The sequence below is a fragment of the Pezoporus flaviventris genome, unplaced genomic scaffold, assembly GCF_033815535.1.
Source record: "Pezoporus flaviventris isolate CSIRO_AGI_PZ_B2104156 unplaced genomic scaffold, CSIRO_AGI_Pfla_v1 ptg000001l, whole genome shotgun sequence".
NCBI lineage: Eukaryota > Metazoa > Chordata > Aves > Psittaciformes > Psittacidae > Pezoporus > Pezoporus flaviventris.
The window spans coordinates 22,721,373-22,742,207 of record NW_026892549.1 but is presented as its reverse complement, the minus strand read 5'-3'; the positions used below and the strand labels follow the sequence as shown (position 1 = coordinate 22,742,207).

The 20,835-nt window shown below is 36.3% G+C and overlaps 3 protein-coding genes across 7 annotated transcripts in view; 1 reads left to right on the top strand and 2 right to left on the bottom strand.

Annotated features, from left to right (window-relative positions):
* MYPN (myopalladin) overlaps positions 1 to 8,800 on the top strand; it is a 74,419-nt gene extending 65,619 nt beyond the window's left edge. For all 3 annotated transcript variants that reach the window (XM_061448303.1, XM_061448289.1, XM_061448295.1), the window contains 6 exons: positions 117 to 196; positions 689 to 815; positions 2,321 to 2,528; positions 3,226 to 3,391; positions 5,634 to 5,767; positions 7,984 to 8,800. In XM_061448303.1, coding sequence (XP_061304287.1) covers positions 117 to 196; positions 689 to 815; positions 2,321 to 2,528; positions 3,226 to 3,391; positions 5,634 to 5,767; positions 7,984 to 8,153 — 885 coding nt within the window. In that variant the 3' untranslated portion in view covers positions 8,154 to 8,800. The remainder of the gene's footprint in view (positions 1 to 116; positions 197 to 688; positions 816 to 2,320; positions 2,529 to 3,225; positions 3,392 to 5,633; positions 5,768 to 7,983) is intronic.
* Positions 1 to 20,835, bottom strand: part of PBLD (phenazine biosynthesis like protein domain containing) — a 68,243-nt gene that overhangs the window by 17,473 nt on the left and 29,935 nt on the right. Inside the window, exon 9 of one of the 3 annotated variants that reach the window (XM_061448395.1) lies at positions 2,308 to 2,480. The exons of the other annotated variants lie outside the window; for them this stretch is intronic. Coding sequence (XP_061304379.1) covers positions 2,464 to 2,480 — 17 coding nt within the window. The 3' untranslated portion in view covers positions 2,308 to 2,463. Of the gene's footprint in view, positions 1 to 2,307; positions 2,481 to 20,835 lie in introns of those variants that run through there. 3 annotated transcript variants of the gene reach the window in all.
* ATOH7 (atonal bHLH transcription factor 7) lies at positions 17,344 to 19,897 on the bottom strand. The gene has a single exon (XM_061448448.1). It carries the CDS (start codon positions 18,621 to 18,623, stop codon positions 18,189 to 18,191), a length of 435 nt encoding a protein of 144 aa, XP_061304432.1. The 5' UTR covers positions 18,624 to 19,897; the 3' UTR covers positions 17,344 to 18,188.

The window sequence follows — 20,835 nt, the reverse complement described above, 5'->3', positions numbered from 1 at the left end:
ATAATTCAGCTACTTTATAAAATAAATCCTATTCCATTGTAAATGATAAATATTTGTACATTACACAAAATAAGCTATTAACCAACTATTAATCCTGTTTCCATTGTAATTTGTAGGGGAGAATCAGTTGTTCAGGCCACTTGATGGTTCAGAGTATCCCTGTTCGGGGCCGAATATCAACAGCTCAGCCTCACAGGTAAAAAAAGACAAGTCCTTCAGACCCTCTTTATGCTTCTTACTGAAGGTGTTCAAAATAACTAGCTACTGTACCTTAATGCACTCTTACTTCAGTTCTCAATGATAAAATGGAAGTGACCCAAAAGTTCACTTGTAGAATGTAGTATTTTTGAAGGTCATCTTCAAATACAGGAAAGCTTAAGTGTAAAGTATTATTTTATTTAACTGTTGCAGTAAAGGCAAGGGATGGATTAGCAAGATGAAATTTAGCTAAAAGAAGGCAAAAAGAAATGAAGGATAGACTGGGAATCCAATGATAACTACATGATGTAGTTAATTTGGTAATCTTTCTAAGTGGAAAATATGCAAGTATTAATTTCAATCAGTCCATTTCTTTCTACCCTTTTATTTAACTCTATCTGTTCATCCTTTTTGACAATTTCTTCCTCTTTTTAAGCATTAGGAAAAAGCTTTGCCTTCCAAACATATACATGCAATTTTTGTGTTGCAGAACACGATCTCGGGTGCAAGAAGGAGACAAAGAGGCAGTTCAAGAACGCTTTTTCAGGCCATACTTTCTACAGGCTCCAGGTGACATGGTAGCACATGAAGGTCGACTTTGTAGGTTGGACTGTAAGGTATTTCATCTGCTAATTCTTACTTTCTCTACCTGTGTACATGGATTGCTAGGTATTTTCATGTTTTTTAATGCATGGGTGAACACCTGTTAAAGTTTTAATGCTACATTTAAAAAAATTATTTCTTATTGCCATTGTATCTGAGATGATTCATGGTATTTCTTTTCAACACATGCTATACGGAATGAAGAACATAGAAAACACAACCCCAGAAACAGAAGTCTTACTTACAAGGTTGTTCAAATTACTAGACATGTGCACTGTGCCCTTTACCAGTCTGAACTCTGCTCCATTATCAGATTCTTGAACATAATCCAGAATAGCACAAAACCATGAGAAACAGAGGATTCAGCATGTTGCATTCTGTTCAAACAAATGTTTCCATTGTATTGGACTGAATTAGTGAAGGTTAATATTCCCTGAAAAGAGGGAACAGGGCCCAGTTAATTTTATGCTTCCCTGGCATGCACAGATGCAGAAAGATCCCCATTTACAGATTCAAATCCTGACCTGAGAGAGTTGTCAGAGGCTAGAGTACATGCAGGAAATATCCTGTTGTTGAAAGCTTTAAGAAAGTCATCTGCTCCAATGTATTTTAGTAGTACTTCTATGTCCCACTAGTGCAGCAAAGGTGGTAGTGCTGACACTGACCTCTTCCACACTCCAGAATGTCTCTTACCCTGAAGAGGGTAGAAGCTCTGAAGCACAAGTTAATGTCCTGAAGATGAACAGGATTCATTACTACTAATTTACAATGAAAAGCTTACTAGGGAGCATGCCAAAGAATTTTGTTATTCTTAGCTCTGCTATCCTCGCAGAGCTTATGAAGCCTTTAAAGCATGTCTGGTATTGCACAAACCTAGAAGACAGCAGTCCTCGTTCAGGCAAGTTCCACTTCCCTCTTTCTCTGGTTTGTAGAATATTGTTTGGAAAGCAGTATTTTAGACATGAGTAAGTACTTCTATCGATTGGAAAGATCTTTAAGACTATAATACAGCCTAATAAGCTTTCTAAGAGATATTTAATCTGTAGTGTTTTAAAGCATGTAAGCTTAGCAGCTACAAAGAACTATATCATTCTTCATCAAATTTATGAAACAAAGTAATTTGTGTAAAACACTTCATCTCTATTAAACTCTGAAGTGGTTTAGATCCAGGGGTTTTATACTCAGCATTACAAAAAAAAAAACAAACCAGAAAACTAGCAGATTACTAGGAGTCTTTTGTGACTCTGATATATAACCAAGTATCTTCCTTTCCGACTAAGAAAAAGGTAGGCATTTCATGTATTTTTTGCTTATTTTCTGGATTTCTCCCTTTTGGAACTAATCAGCAGAAAACAGAAGCTGAGAAATTAAAAAAACCCTAACCAAACAAACCCCAGTCTTTCTGTTCTAGACCTTGACATCATTCAGATAGCATCTGAAAAAAAAGAAAAAAAAAAAGGCTTACCTACTGTTTTGACTCATTTTGACATTTGTCTTTGTCTGTTTCACTGTCCGTTAGGTTAGTGGATTACCAACTCCAGACCTGACGTGGCTTCTGAACGGCAAACCTGTACTACCAGATGGCACCCATAAGATGCTGGTCAGAGAGACTGGAGTCCACTCTCTTCTTATTGATCCTCTCTCACAAAATGATGCTGGAACTTATACTTGCCTTGCCACTAATAAAACAGGACAAAATTCATTTAGTCTGGAGCTCACTGTTGTAGGTAAGAATCATTGAAAAAATAGTCATAATGATGAAGTTATTTGTGCATATTTCTTCAAATGTACCTTGCTTAGTTTCCCTACAGAGAAGTATAAATAAATAGTTAATCCACTGAGATCAGGAGTTCAAGAGTTATGAAACTCATCTGATAGAAGGAAACAGACCTGGTGCTCAGTCAATAGATGCACTCCTGTTATTAACAGACGGTTGTAATTCTGTCTCATCATCACTTTATCTCTTCTCTTGGCAAAATGACAAAATTCTCCCCAGAAAGTGCATAGGGTTTAAGTTCATAATATATGTTGAGGTCTCCTAGGTTTCAGTCCCAATTTTATTAGTTTAAAAATGTTTTTAAATAGAAAAATACAAATCTGAATACTATTCTTTAGTAAAGCCTTACAAGGTGTGAGATATTGAAATTCATATATCTGACATTAGTTTCCTGCAATGGTAGTATGTTTAGAGCCATTAGATATGCATACATTCTTTTATGAACATCAGTTCTGCCTATTACTTTCTTTATGGTCCCTTACAGAGGCTATGTCATGGCATTTAATTTTCCTTCCAATATCCCATTAAAAATTTACAACCCATTTTGATATCATGAGAATAATTTTTGGTCATGTTCTTCCATACTGTTCTAAAGTGAAACAAACAATAAAGTATCTGTTGTTCAATAATTCTTTTTACTTTTCCAGCAAAGGAAGTGAAAAAAGCCCCCATGTTTTTGGAGAAGCTTCAGAACTGTGGTATTCCTGAAGGGTACCCTGTCAGATTAGAGTGCAGAGTTGTGGGAATGCCACCCCCCATATTTTACTGGAAGAAGGATAATGAGACCATCCCATCAAATAGAGAGAGGATGAGGTACTGCACCATCATACCCATGCTTGGAGTTTCTTGTGTCTGGACTAACTGTTTACTTGAAGACCTGTGTTATAAGTACTGGTGGTGGTGTTCTTAAAACAACTTCTTTCACCCACAAAAAGTTTTAAAAGCTGGCTTCACTGTGAGGTGAACAATACCTACTTCCTTGATTGAGAATAAAGGCATGGAGCATAATTTGCCACTGATTTGGAGAGTGGTGATAGACTTTTCAGGCCATAGGCCTGACACAGCATATGCAGCTTCTTATTAAAGATACTATGATAGGGTGTTTTAAGGCATTTTAGCAACTTATTCTTTCTCTCAACTATTTTTTCCTCAGTTTAGCTCTATGAATGAATTCAAACTCAAAACAGTTAGAACATGGTTGTGAATGCCCCAGAGAATGGAATAATAAAGAGTTTAGCATATCAGATACAGAGGCTGATATCAAAGTTTGGTCACAAACATAGGCAAAGACTTTGATCCCTGCTGACAAAATAGAACAATGTTTGGGATCAGATCTCTCATTCAAATGCATTGCTATTTTTTAGGTTTTGCAAAAGAAAAGCTGATGAAATAATGCACCTGGCTGTAATTAATGAGAAATTAATTGCTTTCATTTCCTTTTTAAAGATTTCTACTTCAACATAACTCTTATTTTTAACATTTTATTTCACTTGGCTTCAACTAATGACTGGATTTTGAGTCACTGGATCTCTGAGATCAGCTTCAAGTAGTACTATATTTTTACATGCATATTCTGCAGGCTTTCTGTAAAGAAATCTGGCTCCGCAGCAGCACTTGTTATGAATGCACACCTATCACAAGGTGTGTTTCAAGCTTACTTGAAAATCCTTCAGTGGACTCCCTGTGCCCATTCAGAGATTACTGCCCCTCTGCAAAAAGTCCACCTGACCCTGATCTTCTACAGCCTGTAGCCTATTCCTCTGCCTCTAAGCATATTACTCAAGGATATATTTCAAATACTGGTACTTTCACAGGAATTATGGTTATACACATTGGAAACACTGTAGTTAAAAGCCTCATTTCCAGTTCTTTCACAGAAAGAAATTAAATATATATTTATTAGAATATATATATTAGAAAATGAGTTTTTGCTTCAGCTTAGCAGAGAAATATCTAAGGGAAACCTCCCACACCTCACAAAGCTAGGAGATAACATCAGGTTTGTAACAACTCTGGTATTTTGGCCAGTCATGACCAGACTGCCTGCCCCCAAAGGCTTCAAGTGCTTTTGCACAGGTCCGTGTGAGTGATGGCCAGCATTGTCCTTGTTTGTCCCTAACTTGGCTCACTATTATTTTCCTGCCTAAAGCTGAGAGACCTCTTTTGTATCATGGCGTGGACATGCATAAGCTTCTATACTAGTACACCCTCAGCATAAGGCAAATTATGTAGTGCAGAGAGCAAATGGTGAATGTTCCCTTTTTCATCAGGGCTACTTGGTTTGCTTTTTCATTCTAGTTCATAAGAAAAGAAAACCTCAAATTTCAGAACTTCCTGCCACTTTTTGATGTACTGATCTCCCAGCTCTTCCTTAATAATGAGGGAACCACTTGGGTTAATAATAAGGACCAACCGCAGCCTATCGAGCAGATGAGCCTCAGTTCTCGATATACTACCAAACAGTTTTTCCTGGAAACTGCAGCCAGGAAGTCTGAGATCACTGAAGAGCAAAAGAAGAGGAGGGAATAATGAAGCAAGTTTATTTTAGAGCGTTGGCCAAACAAATCTAGGATTTTGCCACTCAGTCATTTTCTCATGGAAAAGGGTGCCATGAGAAAGTTTATGAGTGGCTCTGGTTATTGTTGTGAAGAATATCACAACTTTCTAGAAATGTTCTTGGTATTTTGTTACATTATTCTTCTAGCTTCTAAACTAGGAAAAAATACAATATGACTTCACGGCAGCTTTGCATGGGTTTAGTTGAGTTCAATAAGAAGTTCCAATATTAAAATATACAGAGTAACAATTTAGCTCACACTGTCACAGGATGGCTTTGCGCAACTGGGAGGAGGAAGAATAAATTTCAATTACTCTTGTCATTGGCTGAGGCTATACTGAAAACAAATCTACTGGCTAAAAATGTCTTGGAATGCTACCTCTCTGAGAATAGAAGCTGTCACCTATCTATATATATATATTTAATGTACATATTGTAAAATCTCAAAGTTGCTTATGTTCTTGAGAAATACTAATTCCAAAACAACTACTTTCCCAGCATGCATCAAGATACAACAGGCTATGTCTGCCTCCTCATTCAACCTGCCAAGAAAGCAGATGCTGGCTGGTATACCTTGTCTGCAAAAAACGAAGCTGGTATTGTCTCTTGTACTGCTAGACTTGACATATACGGTAGGTATTGGCTAGTAAATCAAACAAATCAGAATTTATTTTCTTTGACTGGTTCCACTTCTCATCTAGTTCTTAGTCTGTAAATTGCTGGTTTTGACATGGATTAGAAATTAGTGTCACAGAATGACCACAGATTAATATGGTTATCAGGATGCATAATGGTACAGCTAAATGGCCAAATTAGCTCTCCCGCATCAGTTTAAAGCAGGTAAAAATAAAAGTAAAACAAAAAAACAACCAAAACCAACACCAACAGAGGAAGCATTTTGCACAATATTTTCTACTCCCATTTTCTACCTTCCAAATTCCCTAGACACTTAAAAATATAATAAACATGTTCAAGTTGCATCTTAGCTCTGTTCCCTTTGGCACATGCTGTGCTACAGCTCTGACCTGAGATGGAACAATAAATTGCACACAAGACAGTAGACCCCTTCTTCTATGGAGCATGTATGGTGCAAACTATGCCTAATTAATGAAGGCTAGTTTGCATCTAATGTTTGTTTAGTACTCAGGAGGCCACAGCCCAGTTCAAGAACTACAGCATATGACTTAATTACTCTATATCTATGCAAAATGTAATAGTTTAGACAATTTACCTAGACCAAAAGAGTACTTTGATCACTTAAACGGCATAATAAAACATAAAACCTATTCTCCAGACTTTTGGTTTATAACTATAACCTCAAAGCAGAAAAAAAAAATCAAACCCAAACAAAACATGTTTTCAACCTTATATTTCTTATTTAAAAAAAAAACACAAAACAACCGTATCTCAATTATCAGAGATAACCGCAAATCACCAGAGCACCTCTGTCAGTTTTCTGCCACCTTGTGGTGATATAGCCAATAGTAATGTAATGCTCAAGAGAGGGCTAGCGAGAGCCTGATTCAGGAAAGGCCACATAAAATGAAAAATAATTCTTTAGGTATCTGAATGTTGCAAGTCATAAATTAAATTTTCATACGAAGAATTCAAGGTAGAAACAGGAAAAGGATGGCAAGTATGAAATGCTTCCTGTTTCCAACCATATTTTCTAATGGCTCTACAAGCCTTATACACCAAAAGAAGTTACAGAAATAATTTTTCTTTGTGCTATTTTGAATGGATGGGGTTGGGGGATTGAAAGACTGGTCTGATATTTGCAATTCCATGTGCAAAGAGAAAGTACAGTAAATAATAAGTGCACTGTTTACACAGAAACAAACTGGGGGCTGCAAGAAAAAAGGAGGCTCTTTTTCAAGTATTTCCAGATAGACAAGGTTAAAATTCAGCAAGGAAAGATATTTCCTATTAATGCTTCAGAAGCAGATTGTGAGTCTCAAGAACTAAGTTACTCTTGGAGTTTTATTCTTGAACTACCCCTTCATTTCAATTGCTCACAGATACGTTTGTCCCGTTTGTGGGCAGACATGGAGGATTTATATGGATAAATACCAGCAATGATAATATCAATCTCCCCTTCTGAAGTGTTTTAAGAATTGTAACTATTACATATTATATAGTAGCTAGATATTCATACAAAATTGTAACAGTCTTTGTTCATATGGGAACATGCTGAATGTCAGTTTTAAATTGCTGAATGTGTTTGGATTACACTTCTTTCAGTATCTTTAAAAAAATCTGGGAAACTTGTAACTAGTCGTAAGTAGTAGAGGGAAATAAAAATTGTAATCACTTCTTTAAATAAAATCCCTATATTACTACTTTGAAATTAAATACCACCAAAAAAAAACACAACCAACCAACCAACCAACCACACAAAAAAAACACCCAACCAAAAAAAAAAAAAAAAAAAATTCAAGGAGAAAAATCCCCCGAAGACCAGAGTAGCACAAAATCAAAAATCAAAAATCAAACCCATGTCCAGTCTGTTCATCTCTCTTCATGCTATGGTACAGTTTTAGTTATGATTGCAAGAGCTTTGGAGAAGGCTCCAAAGAATAAATGATTGAATTTTGGACTTAGTAAAATCCATGTAACGATTACCACTGAACTGAAATGGATGAAATTCCATCTGTGGACTTCAACAAAAATACTCAACATATAAACTATATGAATATTTTAAGAAAGAAAGCTTAAAACAGGGAGCCACAATGCTGTGCTCTGTCCAAGGATGTTGAAATCAGCTTTCAGTTGTGTGCACTGATTTCTGTTGTTTCATTGCTAACTTAATGAGAGGTTTATACAGTCTATTCTGTTTCTGTTGCTTCAGCTCAGTGGCATCATCAAATTCCACAACCAATAAAGCTTCGACCTGGTGGTAGCCGGTATGCAAGCCTGACGGGTCAAGGACTTGACATTTTTTCTGCCTTCCCAACTACTGAAAGCCCTATGCTGCTTTCATCACCAACCCAAAAGTTGGTGGAGAGTGAAGAACTTTGAAAAACAATTGTTCCAGTTACACCTGCAGAGATATTAGAAGGTGGGGGGTGGGGTTGGAAGGGAAGGGGTAACAAACCCAAACAGAAAAAAAAAAGCCCAAACCAAAAAAGACGTACAAGTCAAGATGCTCAATGTTTACAAGCAACTTGTTTGTAATTAAGTGTACTGCTGCAACAAATGTTGCAAGTAACAGATCATACAAGACTTTTACATATTATTTTACTGCAGGATAATTGTGGTATGGAGTGTCGTGCAATAAATTCAGTACTGTGTAGTTTGCTAAGAATTACATAGTAAACATAGTTTTCAGCACCTAAAAGCCAATACCACTTTTACTGCTTGAATTAAAGCTACTGTACTGTAGCATGCCATGTTAAGGATTGATGATTAGCTGGAGTACTGCCAGTGAAAACATTGACAATTACAACAACAATAATCCTGAATGAGCGTATACAACAAGACTTTGAATGTAATGCTAAAAAATATGCCAGATAATCACAAAGCACAAGTTACAGGGAAAAGATGTAACTCATTTTTATATATTAATATACCAATAATCTTTGAATTTTTGAACTCAAGACTAGATATAGTGTATAATGTAGGTGCAGCTGTATACTCTATATATTTATATTTGTGTGTGTGTGTGTGTGTGTATTCCATGAACTGTACTCACGGTGTAAGGATTCATAAATTAAGGGACCGGGCACATGCATAGGATGCTAACATAGGAAACCAAAATTCCTGTTGTCTGAAGCATGTTCTCAGGAGCCCATAGCTGAAACTGTTTTCCAGATGTGCTTCATATTTTTTCTTTGAAATGTTAATGATTTTCTGACTTCAAACACAGATGATATGAAGTTTGTAGCTTTGTGGGTTTAAAATACCATTTAATACCATTTTAAAAAATACCTTTTTTCCTCATTTTTAACATGACTAAATTAAAAATGCATCTGCCATCTAGCTCATTTTTTAACTAACTGAAAAGGAAATATGATCGGGTGGAATTTAAATTTTCATCATCATTATGGAAATTACCACAAATGTGGTGCCTTCTATAAAGAGAAAATTCTGTTAATATACAAAAGTTATGAAGTTAAGCAACAGTTATGTGCAAAGAGCTAAAAACCCTATTATAACTGATCATAGTAATAAATAAGGGAATTTATTGAAAGGGCAACAGAAGGTGTTAAGTGACAACACTTAATGATTGATACAAGCATATTTAGCATCTACACGCTTGCGTTAATACCTCCCAGGAGTTAGAATCCGTGAATGTCTAAGATTATTTCCTGCACCTTTAAATTACTGCTGTCCCTCTTCTTTGGACGTTGTTTTCAAGCAGTTCTTGCTTACCGCTTTCACCATGGCTAGAGAATGCAGTGAAGTCCTGATTAAAGTCACAGAGAGTACAAGAAAAATTAACAGGTAGTTTCATTTTAGGCCTCATCTGCAGTTTTTCAAATAAAAAATATAACTTTAAAAAAATCACATATGCAAAGAAAATAATGAGTTCTCTTTAGAGCAAAAGGATACTGGATACAGGCAGAGACTGAGAAAGAGATAGTCCTTTATTGGGTTTCCTACAAATACAGCTTATGTTGGTTCCAACTGCTGGTTCCCTAAGGGTTTGGAGGAAGTTAATTTCTCATATTGTTCCTACCTGAGTGAAGACCATAAAACAAAACCATCATTATAATGTTCATGCTTTTGTTACAAACCACAGAAGAGTCACCCCAGACCAAACAGACCACAAAACTCAAATCCATTCTTATCTTGGGAAATAAACCAATGTGCAGATATTTCAGCGGGAAAGCAGAAACACCAGTTGTTGCCTGTGTTGTACCTCCTCCCTGGCAAACAAGATAAAACTAATGGCTATTAAAAGTTCTGCATTGATTCAAGTGATTTCAGTTACAGGGTGCCCAATTTAAGACACATTGTGGGTCTGATTTTCTAGGCTAAAGAACCTACTGCTCCTCTACCTTCAGTTGTTTTTAGGATGACTTAGGGATTCCAAAACCAAACCTAGACTGAGTCAGAGTTGGACAACCCAAAATTTAAAGTGTCCCATATTAGTAACTCCTCCTGTGAAAATAATCCAAGGTAAGTCACTGAGTTTTGCTTGTTTAATCCAGTGCTGTTGGGAAGTAGAAAGTAGAAGATCAAATTCTACTCCCATGTACAGACCTGGTCTCCCCCTTATTTCATGCCAGAACTGAAAAGTACATTTTGATCCAACGTATTCCAGGCTGTGTATCAGCCATCAGGCTTTACACCTAGCACAGGCTTAGTCAATGGATTGTCTGCTTAGAACTCCCCTGTGGCTCCCTTGCCTAGCTTGGAGTGAGAGGTCGGACAAGATGACCTCCAGAGGTTTCTTCAGACCTATATCACTCTGTACTTTCTAATTTATTTTACTTTCCACTGCCTCTCTGACTACTCTATGTGGATTAAATTACCTATTGACTGAGTAGAAACTAAGAATTCAAGTAAGTACAACCTTTTCCTGTTTTAACTGGGATATACCCTGTGAGGCAATTCTAGCTACAAGAGTGATCACTTTAATCAGAGTTCTTTACATAGTTTAGAAAAAAAGAAATACTATTAGCAAATAACTGGTTACCAGTGCTGGAATCATACTTTTTAATATTACTGACATTAATTAATAAATTAATACTGACTTTTTAATATTACTGGTTCTCCCACTTTACAAAGTCAGACACCCCCCCCAAAAAACTCAGTACAAATTAAAAGACAAAGTGCGCAGAGAAAATATGTAAACCACATCTCTTCAACCTTTTCTCCATGATTTCAGTGGAATGTTCCCAAACTTACATCATTATAACCTGAACTGACAAGATGAGGATGAAGTGGTACAGTGCTTTTTTAAAATATACATTCAGTTCTTTGGAAGTTGGAGGACAAAGTCCAGTGTTGAAAGATTTTTCAAAAACATCTGTGTAACAAGGATTAATCCTTAGTCATTCAGGAAGAGGCCCCAGAAGTTTCCCTGAGAGGTAGGCTACAGAGTGCGGATCACCAAAATTCATCAGCTGAACTATAATATCATCCCCTTGACAGTATTTACTAGCAAAAGGATCAAAACTTTACCCATCACACCTCCCTATATAATGCAGAAGTCAGTAATTTCAATAACTTTCAGTGCGCCTGATGCAAACAAAATCATAGCCTGACTCCAAATGTTCTGTAGTAATTTTGCATGTTAACTGCTACAGGACATTTCTCCTCTGCGTATACTGAGCCTGTAAAAGGTGTATGTAAAGGAAGCTGATGTAGATGGATGTAAATACTGTTAATTAGTAGTATTGATGTCCTCATCACAAAGACAACTTGCTGGAAAAGGACAAAAAAATTATGGTGATGCTGCTAACTGATGGAAAAGCCATGGGAAAAAGGCTTGTGTAAGCAGCAGAGACAACACTGAGCTGTCACAAAACATGCGATGCTGTCTGAGATCATGTCCTGTGGAGGATGGCACTGTCTTATCACTTGAGACTTGTAACTGTGCTCCCTTCCTGAACAGCTTGGCTGTTCATTGTTTTTGTTTAATTGAATAACTGATTTGACTTCACTCTTGCATGGTATTTCATTCTCTTATTCAGGGCAGGCTACTGCAACAAGAAAAATTAATGTTAGAACTTCCACTGAAGTCAGTGTTAGCTATATTCTTCCAAAAGTCCATTAAATCACCACAATGCGGAGCATAATGTTCTATCAGTAAGATACAGAAATGCCCAGGTTTGTAACCTCTCAGTGTTTTCTCAATCAGTGCCCTTTGTTTCCTGTTTCCTTCTAGTCCTGGTTTTACATAGAGAGACACAGTGTATTTCAAAGAAGAGTAGAAATGATTTTTGTATTGCAGTTCTAGAAAGCAGAAGTATTATCTTTGCTTTAAAATTCTGGTCCAGCTTGGTGCAGACCCAGTGCTCAGCAGCACCACACAGCAGTTTGCACTGACGTCGTTGGACTTCCTGGCTTAAAATAGCTGGATTGAATTCCTTTGCTTCCATATAGAAGGTGGAGCATACCTTCCGAATGCCTCACATGTACTAACATGAGGAGAGCACACACTTCAAATATGAAAAGCCAAGTCTCCAGTTTTTATCCTACTATGTAAACAATTGCCAATCCCAACTGTTTACAGTAATCAGTTACTTCAAAGCAATAGATCTGGCATAAGAATTCCTTTAAGAACTGTGTTCTTAATGCTACCACGTTCAAAAGTGTTTCTGGAAAATGCCTTCATAAGACTTTATTAACAAGACCTACATTTTAACTGTTAAATAGTTGAGAAGTGATTCATTGTAATTGCCTTACTATTTACAATACAAAGATGTTCACTTTGAGCCTTAAAATTCTATTTTATATTTTTTTCTTTATTAAAGTTGTTATTTTATTTTTTTTATTTGGTCCAACTTCATTCTCACTGGGAAGGAAAATGTTAATGTCAGCTTTAAAGTATATTTTAAGTGCATATGAAAGGAAAAAACAAATACTTGCCTGTTCAGTAATGTATTTCCCTTCGTCTCACCTAAACTTCAATAAATGCTTCAGAGTTGCATACAAGACTGTGTTCTTCACGTGCTCAAATAATTTTGACAGTGTGCAATAAGATCAGACGTATCCTCAGAACTTTTCTGTGACAGCTGATTAATGGAAACAGGCCTTACAATATTTAATAGAAAAAATAAAATACTGTCAAGTTATACAAAAGCTATGCTTCCAGAAGGTAGTTATGAAATGCCGTTGTTGGGGTTTTGATCAATTCTTCGTATCAATTCACTTTGGTTTTAAATTATGCTTTCTTCTTCTGATAACCTCAGCTACATCTCCATGGGTTAAAGCAGCTACTACACATTTTACGATTTCCTCTAAGCGACACAAGCTGCTTTTAGTAACGCCTTTATATTTCAAGTCCGCTATAAAGAACTACTTATTGCATAATACAAAGAAATCGTGGGCTGTATGTTCTGTGAATTTAAGTGGAGTTCTCCATTTACACCAGTGGGAAATTCTGTTCAGAAACTGACCATCCTTTAGGATCACACAGTCCTTAGCAGCAGGCAACACAGCTTTGCAAAGAAATGGAAAAATACTGAAGACATTCTGAAATCTTGGAAAAAATGGCAGGAAGCCATTCAAAAATGAACTTCTTACTCCTTGGAGTTACATATCCAGATTTTTTAAGCAAACTCTGTGTATGATATATTTTGTATGCTAGTTTCTGTACAAATGAAAACTGAAGTACAAACCAGGAAAAAAAAAACAGACAATATTAAAATGTACTCTTTGGTAGAAAATATATTTAAATATTATACATGGGGTTTTTTTAAGCCATGTTTTCTTGATATGTAGTTAAAGTTACAAACATAAGGCATGTTTTTAAAAGTGTCCAAGTACGAGGTCAAATCAATATTTCTTACAAGATACCTGTGTAGAGGAAACACTGGACAGCTTCTCCAATGAATAAACATGTCTATTCTCTGTACATTTTTTTTTCCTGAATATTCTGTAGAGATAGAACAGCTGAACATAATTAGAGAAAACAGATGCTGTTCTGTAAATTCTTACTGGATTAAAAAAAAGGAAAAAAAAAATCTAGATAAATTTCACTCCTAAATTACAGCAAACTGCATCCATGTCGCTTAGCTCAAGTAGCTGAAAACCTAACCTAAGACTGCTTACCTGAAGGAAAAAGCTTACTTTGGAAAATCAAAAATCTGACTGAAAATTGTATTATTCTTTGTGCCTAGTGAATCACATTACACTACAGGAGTTCCACAAAGGTTTCACCACAGAAGTTTTACTTAAGAAGGTATAGGAAACTTCACTAAAAAAATCTAATGATACTCATGCTTGCCTACATGAAGCAGTTGTAATGTCATTGACTTTCAAGAGTATAACCAGGGTTAGCAGCATTTTTACTTTTCAGAATTTGTACTGCAGCACTATTTAACAATTCCAGTCCAAAACTGAGCTTTGCCCTGTATGTGTGTATAGTACAAGATGGTCTGTGCCCTAAATACCTTATAAATGGTGAAATGGGAAATAGAAGCCTGAAATTGGAATTAATTGAAGTTGTAAGATATGCTGCTAATACATACTCACTGATGACTTCAATACTTAGGAAGAAACCACTGTCTTTTCATTACAAACATACATCTGAGGAATGTGCTATCCTAGTTCTGCTCTCAGCCACTGAAAAGTCACTGCAGTTAAAAATGTCACTCTAGTTTTGAGTTCAAAAATAACTCTGGTCACCTTGTTAGAATAGGGTAATATAATTCAAAGAAGCACAGAAGCAGAGTATCCATAGCTACTTCAAATAGAAACCCCTGCAGTGTGAACCTTCTAGAAGAATAAAGTTTAATTTCCCGCAAATAGCCCATTAGAATTTCACACTGGATTTCAATAGTAAAACATGTATGTGTGCAGTATGCAACAAATATTTAATGAAGCAAGCATTTCACATCCCCACTGTTTTCACAATAACGTAGGTTTAGAATTACAATGTACCGATACCACAAATAGAAGTATTTTGGGTTTGCACTGCTGTTCAGTGGGACAAAAGTCACAAGCAGACAAACTCAGTCACTAAGAACACACCTAGCTCTGAGCATCTAAGCTTTTTCTTCATTTGGAGGGTCACTGGCAGCCATAATTATTTAAGAGGAGGGGGCTTCAAACACCTATACCAGTAAAGTCCAGTATAGACAGTCACAGCCCTTATTCCCCACAAACAGCCAGTGGGGAACATATTTGAGAGCAATAATCAAACCCAAGTTAAACTTAAACAGTCAAATTTACATTTCACAAAGTGTCATTAAGGAATTTGTAAAGGAAAGCTACGAAAATGAACCTATGATTTCCTGAACAGTTGTGGTTTAGAAGTCCAAAACAGCATGGATAGTTTCTGCTTTTCAGACTGCCTTCAGAAAGAATTTTTTATGTTTAAACTTCATCCTCACCCCAATTCACTCCCCAAAAGGCTTTGACAAGTCATCAATAGACAGAGAGCTGTCTATACACTACAAAGAACTACTCTGCTGTCTTCAGTACTACAGCAAATTGGAAATCCCAACATCTAGCTCAACACTGCACCCTCCCAAGAAACAAAAAAACCTACAGCATTATATAAAAGCACTATTTTCCCACTAGTAATATTACTAATTATCATCAATAGAGATCAATAAAACATTCCATTAGCACAATCAAATCTAAGAGAAAAGGCATTATAATCTTACCACATTATTAAACACCAGAAATTGATGCAATGACCTGATTTGCAAGTGTTCACAAACTATGTACTGCAGTGGAGTGCTTTTTAGGACTTTGGCTTCAATTCTTAATAATTTTTGGTAATATGGCCACAAATATTTTATGATTTGTATTGGTTTATTCCTTTTTATGTGAACTTACTATCATTCATCTAACCATTCACTACATACTAAACCATTATTTTTATAATTATATCTATCATCATATGCAGTACATAGTAAATTACAACACTGCATGGAAGAAACGCAATCTGAAAAGAAATTTATATTAGGTACTTCTATGTAAATTACATATAAACTGCATTGTCATGTCCCACAGAATCGAATTATACAATACTAGTGCAGAAATGCACCAGTACCATTCCTGCACACTATTCTGGTATTTATAGCTTTGTATCGTATTACCCTTCCACCTAAGGTTTAAAAGGCTATCTTTCACTAAGCTAAGTCTTCCATGTCATATAATTGCACAATTTATTTGCGTCATATTCTCGTTTCAGGACAGAAAAGCCACTACTATGCTAGCAGTGCAGGTGAGAATGTCTCGCAGCTAATGTTTACAGCTAATAATCTACTGTAATACAGCACATCATCTAATTATTTAAGGATTGCATTAATTATTATTACAGATATAAACTTGCCCTTTAGTGATGAGTAAAATTCAAACAGTATCAAGTTGGCTACATGATGGACAGCAACTAATTCTATTCTCCATATATATAAACGTAAGCGAAGAAATCAGTAACATGACTTCATACTCCCAGAAGGCTAAATCCACTTTCTGTTGGCTGGTAAAGATCTAATGTAATTCCTAAGAAGAAAAAAGCACACACTTAAATAATCAGTACTATCCATTACCTTTAGAGAGGCTAAAGTATGTGTTAAAAACATTCCTGAATTCCAGTGTTTAAAGGAGAGAGTTGCTCAGAATATACAGTGCCTCTTGTGTATGTGTTTAATCTACCCTGAAATGCTGTCCCAGCAGCTTTCACTCCAGGAACAGTCCAATTCCCTCCTCAGGAAAAGCATGAGTCTGCAATACAGTGACCAAGCGCAAAATGCCAATAAGGGTTCTGAGAGAAGTCAGACAGGAAGATCAGATCTTTGCATGCAACTGTTCCTCCAGCAGAGTCCCTCTCCCCCAAAACAGGGCTTTGTTTCTATTAATGCTTTTGTTTTTCGCTGAAAGCTGCTCAGTTGTTGAAAGTAACTCATATCAAAGCTATTCGTTTGTCATTTGGAAGAATTCTAAAACATGAGACATGGCAGCAGCCAGCAGGGAACCTGCCAGGCTTCCCTGTTGGAAACCCACCAACGGACAGCTGTTCTGGGACGGCAGCTCTTTTTCTCCTTCTCCCTCATGGCTAACACTAGCGAGGGCTTGTTTCTGGGAACTCCCCACAGCAACACCAGCAAAAATACTTTTCAGCCTCATAGTCTGCCACCATCACACCAGCCATTGGCAGCTGAACTTCTGCAGACTCTGCATCATGCTGCAAACACGTCTGCTTCTCCAGCAATCTTGCGTCTATTCAGTTTTTGATCTTCCCCACCCCCTTTTCTACCCAGATCCCTCTATACTCTACAAGTGAAAGAAGCAAACAAATAAAAGGCGATACAGGACATCACCAGTGCTGAAATGTACTCAACTGCTTTGCAAGAATGCTCTATAACATTTTACCAAACTTTTATCTTTAAAGACTGTTTTTCAGAGGGTACATAAAACACACTAACTGGGAAGCAAGCATCATTTCCTAGTGGATATCCTTCTCCACTACCTAGTAGATCCTTTAATAAACAACAAGGACTGTGACAGAAGTAGTAAAACATTTGTGGTAGGAAATCCACTAGTAATTCCTTAGAGCAGGAATTTCAGGCAGTTGGTGAGGACATAGCATAGAAAACACTTTATTTATGACTTACAAACTCTGTTACCATTACTAGATAACATAAAATTAGAAAACAAAATCCAAACATTTAAAGTCTACAAAAATCTAGAGGTTTAGGTTATTTTCACATGAGCATTCTCATTTATGGTATATAATAACATGGGCTTTTACAGCCACTGAAAACAAAAACATCCCTTCTATGACTTGCAAATAGCTCTTTTTTGAGCATACAAGAGACACCATTAATTAGATTAAAGCAAATCTACACAAACTTGGAACCCATATGTCAAACTTACAAAGTTTAAGAAGGTTAGTTCTCTGAGGACTAGAACCCCAATACATTATCAAATTTTTCTCATGGGAGCCATTTATGTGAAAACAAACCAAAGAGTAACTATAAAGCTGACGGGAAAATAAAAACATGTAATGAAGTTAATTTCCGACGTTATTCCATTCCATTACACCACGGGCCAATCCAGCCCATGATTTGTAGAAAATACTGTCATGATTCACCACAGTAGAAAAAAAAAAAAAATCCACCAAAAATTTACTAAATAAAATAATTAAATGAACTATAGGAACTAGAAAACAACCATCAAAAGGATTTCAAATTAAAAGTATGCTTTCCACCAGGATTAAATAAATTCAATCTTCTTAAATGCATTTTGATTTAAAGTTCTCAAACAAATTTATTGTCAAATTAGTATAAGATGCAAACAAGAATAAACTACTATAATGCCAGTATTACCTTATTCAAGCAGATTAACTCTTGCTAATTATTAAATTACACATCTGCCCTGCTGTATGTTCTTAGTTCAAAAAAAGTTCTAATTAGCTATTTGAAAGTGTTAAGGGTGATAACCAAATATTCGCTGTGCATATGGATCGCTGTCTGTTGCCATTTTTGGTCCCGTGTAATGGTGGTAGCTCTCTGGATGAAAGTGTTCACAGTGAAGGCTAATCCATTCTCTTTCAGTACTGTATCGTTCTGCTTCAGCAAGGATTCTAGTGAGAGCCATGATATAACTCAAAGCCATCTGAAGGGTCTCATACTTGGAGAGCTTCTTATCTTGACCCCACTGTGGAACCACCTTTCTCAAACGATCAAAGGCTGTGTTCAGCCCTTGCATCCGTCTTCTCTCCCTGGCATTGGCAGCGAGTCTTCTCTTTGCAGCACTTTCCATCCTTTCTGAACTGCACTTCACAACACAGCCTGGTCCACTTCTGCACTGGATGTCTGACTCCATGCCTGAATCCAAATGACTGGATTTACAGGTTTTCATATTCGATGCAGCTTCAGTTTCACAGACACAAAGATTACTTTTTAAAAACTGGGTATCTAAAAAGTGGTCGGGAAAGCACTCATGTGTGTAGCCTGCATACCTCTTGAATGGGTTTCCAGATGCCAATGATATGATATTTTTCTTAGCATCTAGTAATAAAAAAGATAAATAAAAGGTCTTCTGGCTCTTCTGAAAATGTCTGAAAATTTCTTCTTATTGTTTAAATAAAGAATAAAGAGTTTTTAATGTCTTGCGCTTTCATTCTTTTAATTACTTTAAACTCACAGAGATAGAAAACAATGAAATGTCCATTCTCAAAATGTATGTTACTGAAGAAAACGGTCCATTTAATCCAAAAAGGATCTTAACAGATTAAAGACATTTCAATTCCAAATGACCATTTCAAATGAAAGAAGTCCTGATTCAGTTTAGAAGAGTATCACAAAATTATGAACTGTTGCAATCTGAAGACATAACTTCGTAACAGAAATCTCTCCTTTCTTGACTCCTTCTGGCAAGCAATGATTGTGTCTTACAGACAAGATGCGGCTTTATAGAAACTGCAAAAGCTAAACAGGTGGTAGCAGGTGGGCGGGCAGCACTCTGCTTCCATCTCAGTACCTTCCCACCCTGGGAACTACAGGGGGAAAAAAAACCCAAACCAGTAAAATCCGAACATCACAGCCTTCAGCTGTTGAGAAGTCTTCCAAAGCCAGTCTGTCCAGCCCTAACAACTTGCCATCTGGAGTAGTGTCTGGCTGGCCCCACAAGCCCCTGGCCAGTTAAGCAAAAGATCCTTTCAAAGGATAATCTGTTGCAGCCCAGGGAAAAAAGAAAAATCTCTGTGCATTGTAGTATTTATATTTCAAAATGTGAAAATTCTACTTAGTATTAAGGGTAGAAGAAATACCTATTCTAATGAAACAGAAGAGAATTAGCTTAATGGTATATGGCCAGGAATACTACCGGCTTGCATTACACAGTACCAAAGTAAGTAGACTCTCTTTATCAGAAACACTTCAGAGCCCTTCAGAATTTTAATATTGTCTAAAGTATGCAACACTGCAGAGAGACTAGTATCTTGAGGAGAATGGGCATTATGTATTTGCCTGTCAGCAAATCTAATGTCATTAAAATAATTTAAATATATTTAAACAGTTAAGATCGAGTTATGAACTTATGTAATAATGACTGTAAAAACATTTAGATAGGTCATGATACAGACATACACAGAAACATGTAATTATACAAATTATATAAAAACTGTCCTGTTTAATACACCTTATTAAAGTAAGTACATGTATTTTACAGGGGGTGCAGGGGTGGGAAGTGTCTTTTTAGTAATATCCCTAAATAAGTAAATGCAATAAAAGAGCATGTGAAGAAATCTGTCTGCTGGCAGTAAGGGATCATTTCTGCTATCAGTTGTAATGATAGAGAAGCCACCAGACATACACTCACAACTCATAATCAAAACGTATTTCTTTTACAGTACTTGTATTATTAAAACCATTATCTACATAAACTTACAAGGAAGCATCATTTTATTATATACACAAAAGGTAAAAAAAAACAAAAAACAACCCTGCCATGCAATGATTTATTATCTGTATTGATTTCAAACTTAATTAAATTGTTACCAGCATTCATAAATTAGTAACTTTTTTCAATAGAGACTGAATACTGTATATTTATTTAGAACTATAGCTCAATTGTTTTCCTTATGACCCCAGAACTTGGTGTAGTTGTAAACAGCTGATTAATCCCTAGCAAAAGCAATGACAATGAAATGAGGTTGAATAATCCAAAAACAATAGGATGCAATTGAACACTAATGGACTCCAGCACAACAGATGTTGAATGTAGACTGTTACGCCCAGTTGCTCTGCTCTTAATATTCTGAATCCTAATGGTCTTGAACAGACAGTATAGTTGGGGTAGGGAGTCTCCATTATTCCATTATCAAAATGTTTGCCACATCTTCAACTTTTAAAGAACTATAACTGCATCATGTTTCATTATAAATGCAACATTCCTTGCTGTGTGCATTGACCTGTTCTCCTAAACATAAAGAACTACTACCATGCTTTAAAATGCTACTTTCTGAATGACAATTTCTGATCATTTGTGTGTGAGAGTTGAGAACAGCACCATTCAGAAAAAAACCCACATAACCATATGTCTTTTACAGAAGGATCAGTAATTAGAACAT

What these genes read in the sequence shown, in the direction of transcription:
- ATOH7 (XM_061448448.1), bottom strand. Translation starts at nt 18,623, where the DNA reads ATGAAAACCTGTAAATCCAGTCATTTGGATTCAGGCATGGAGTCAGAC.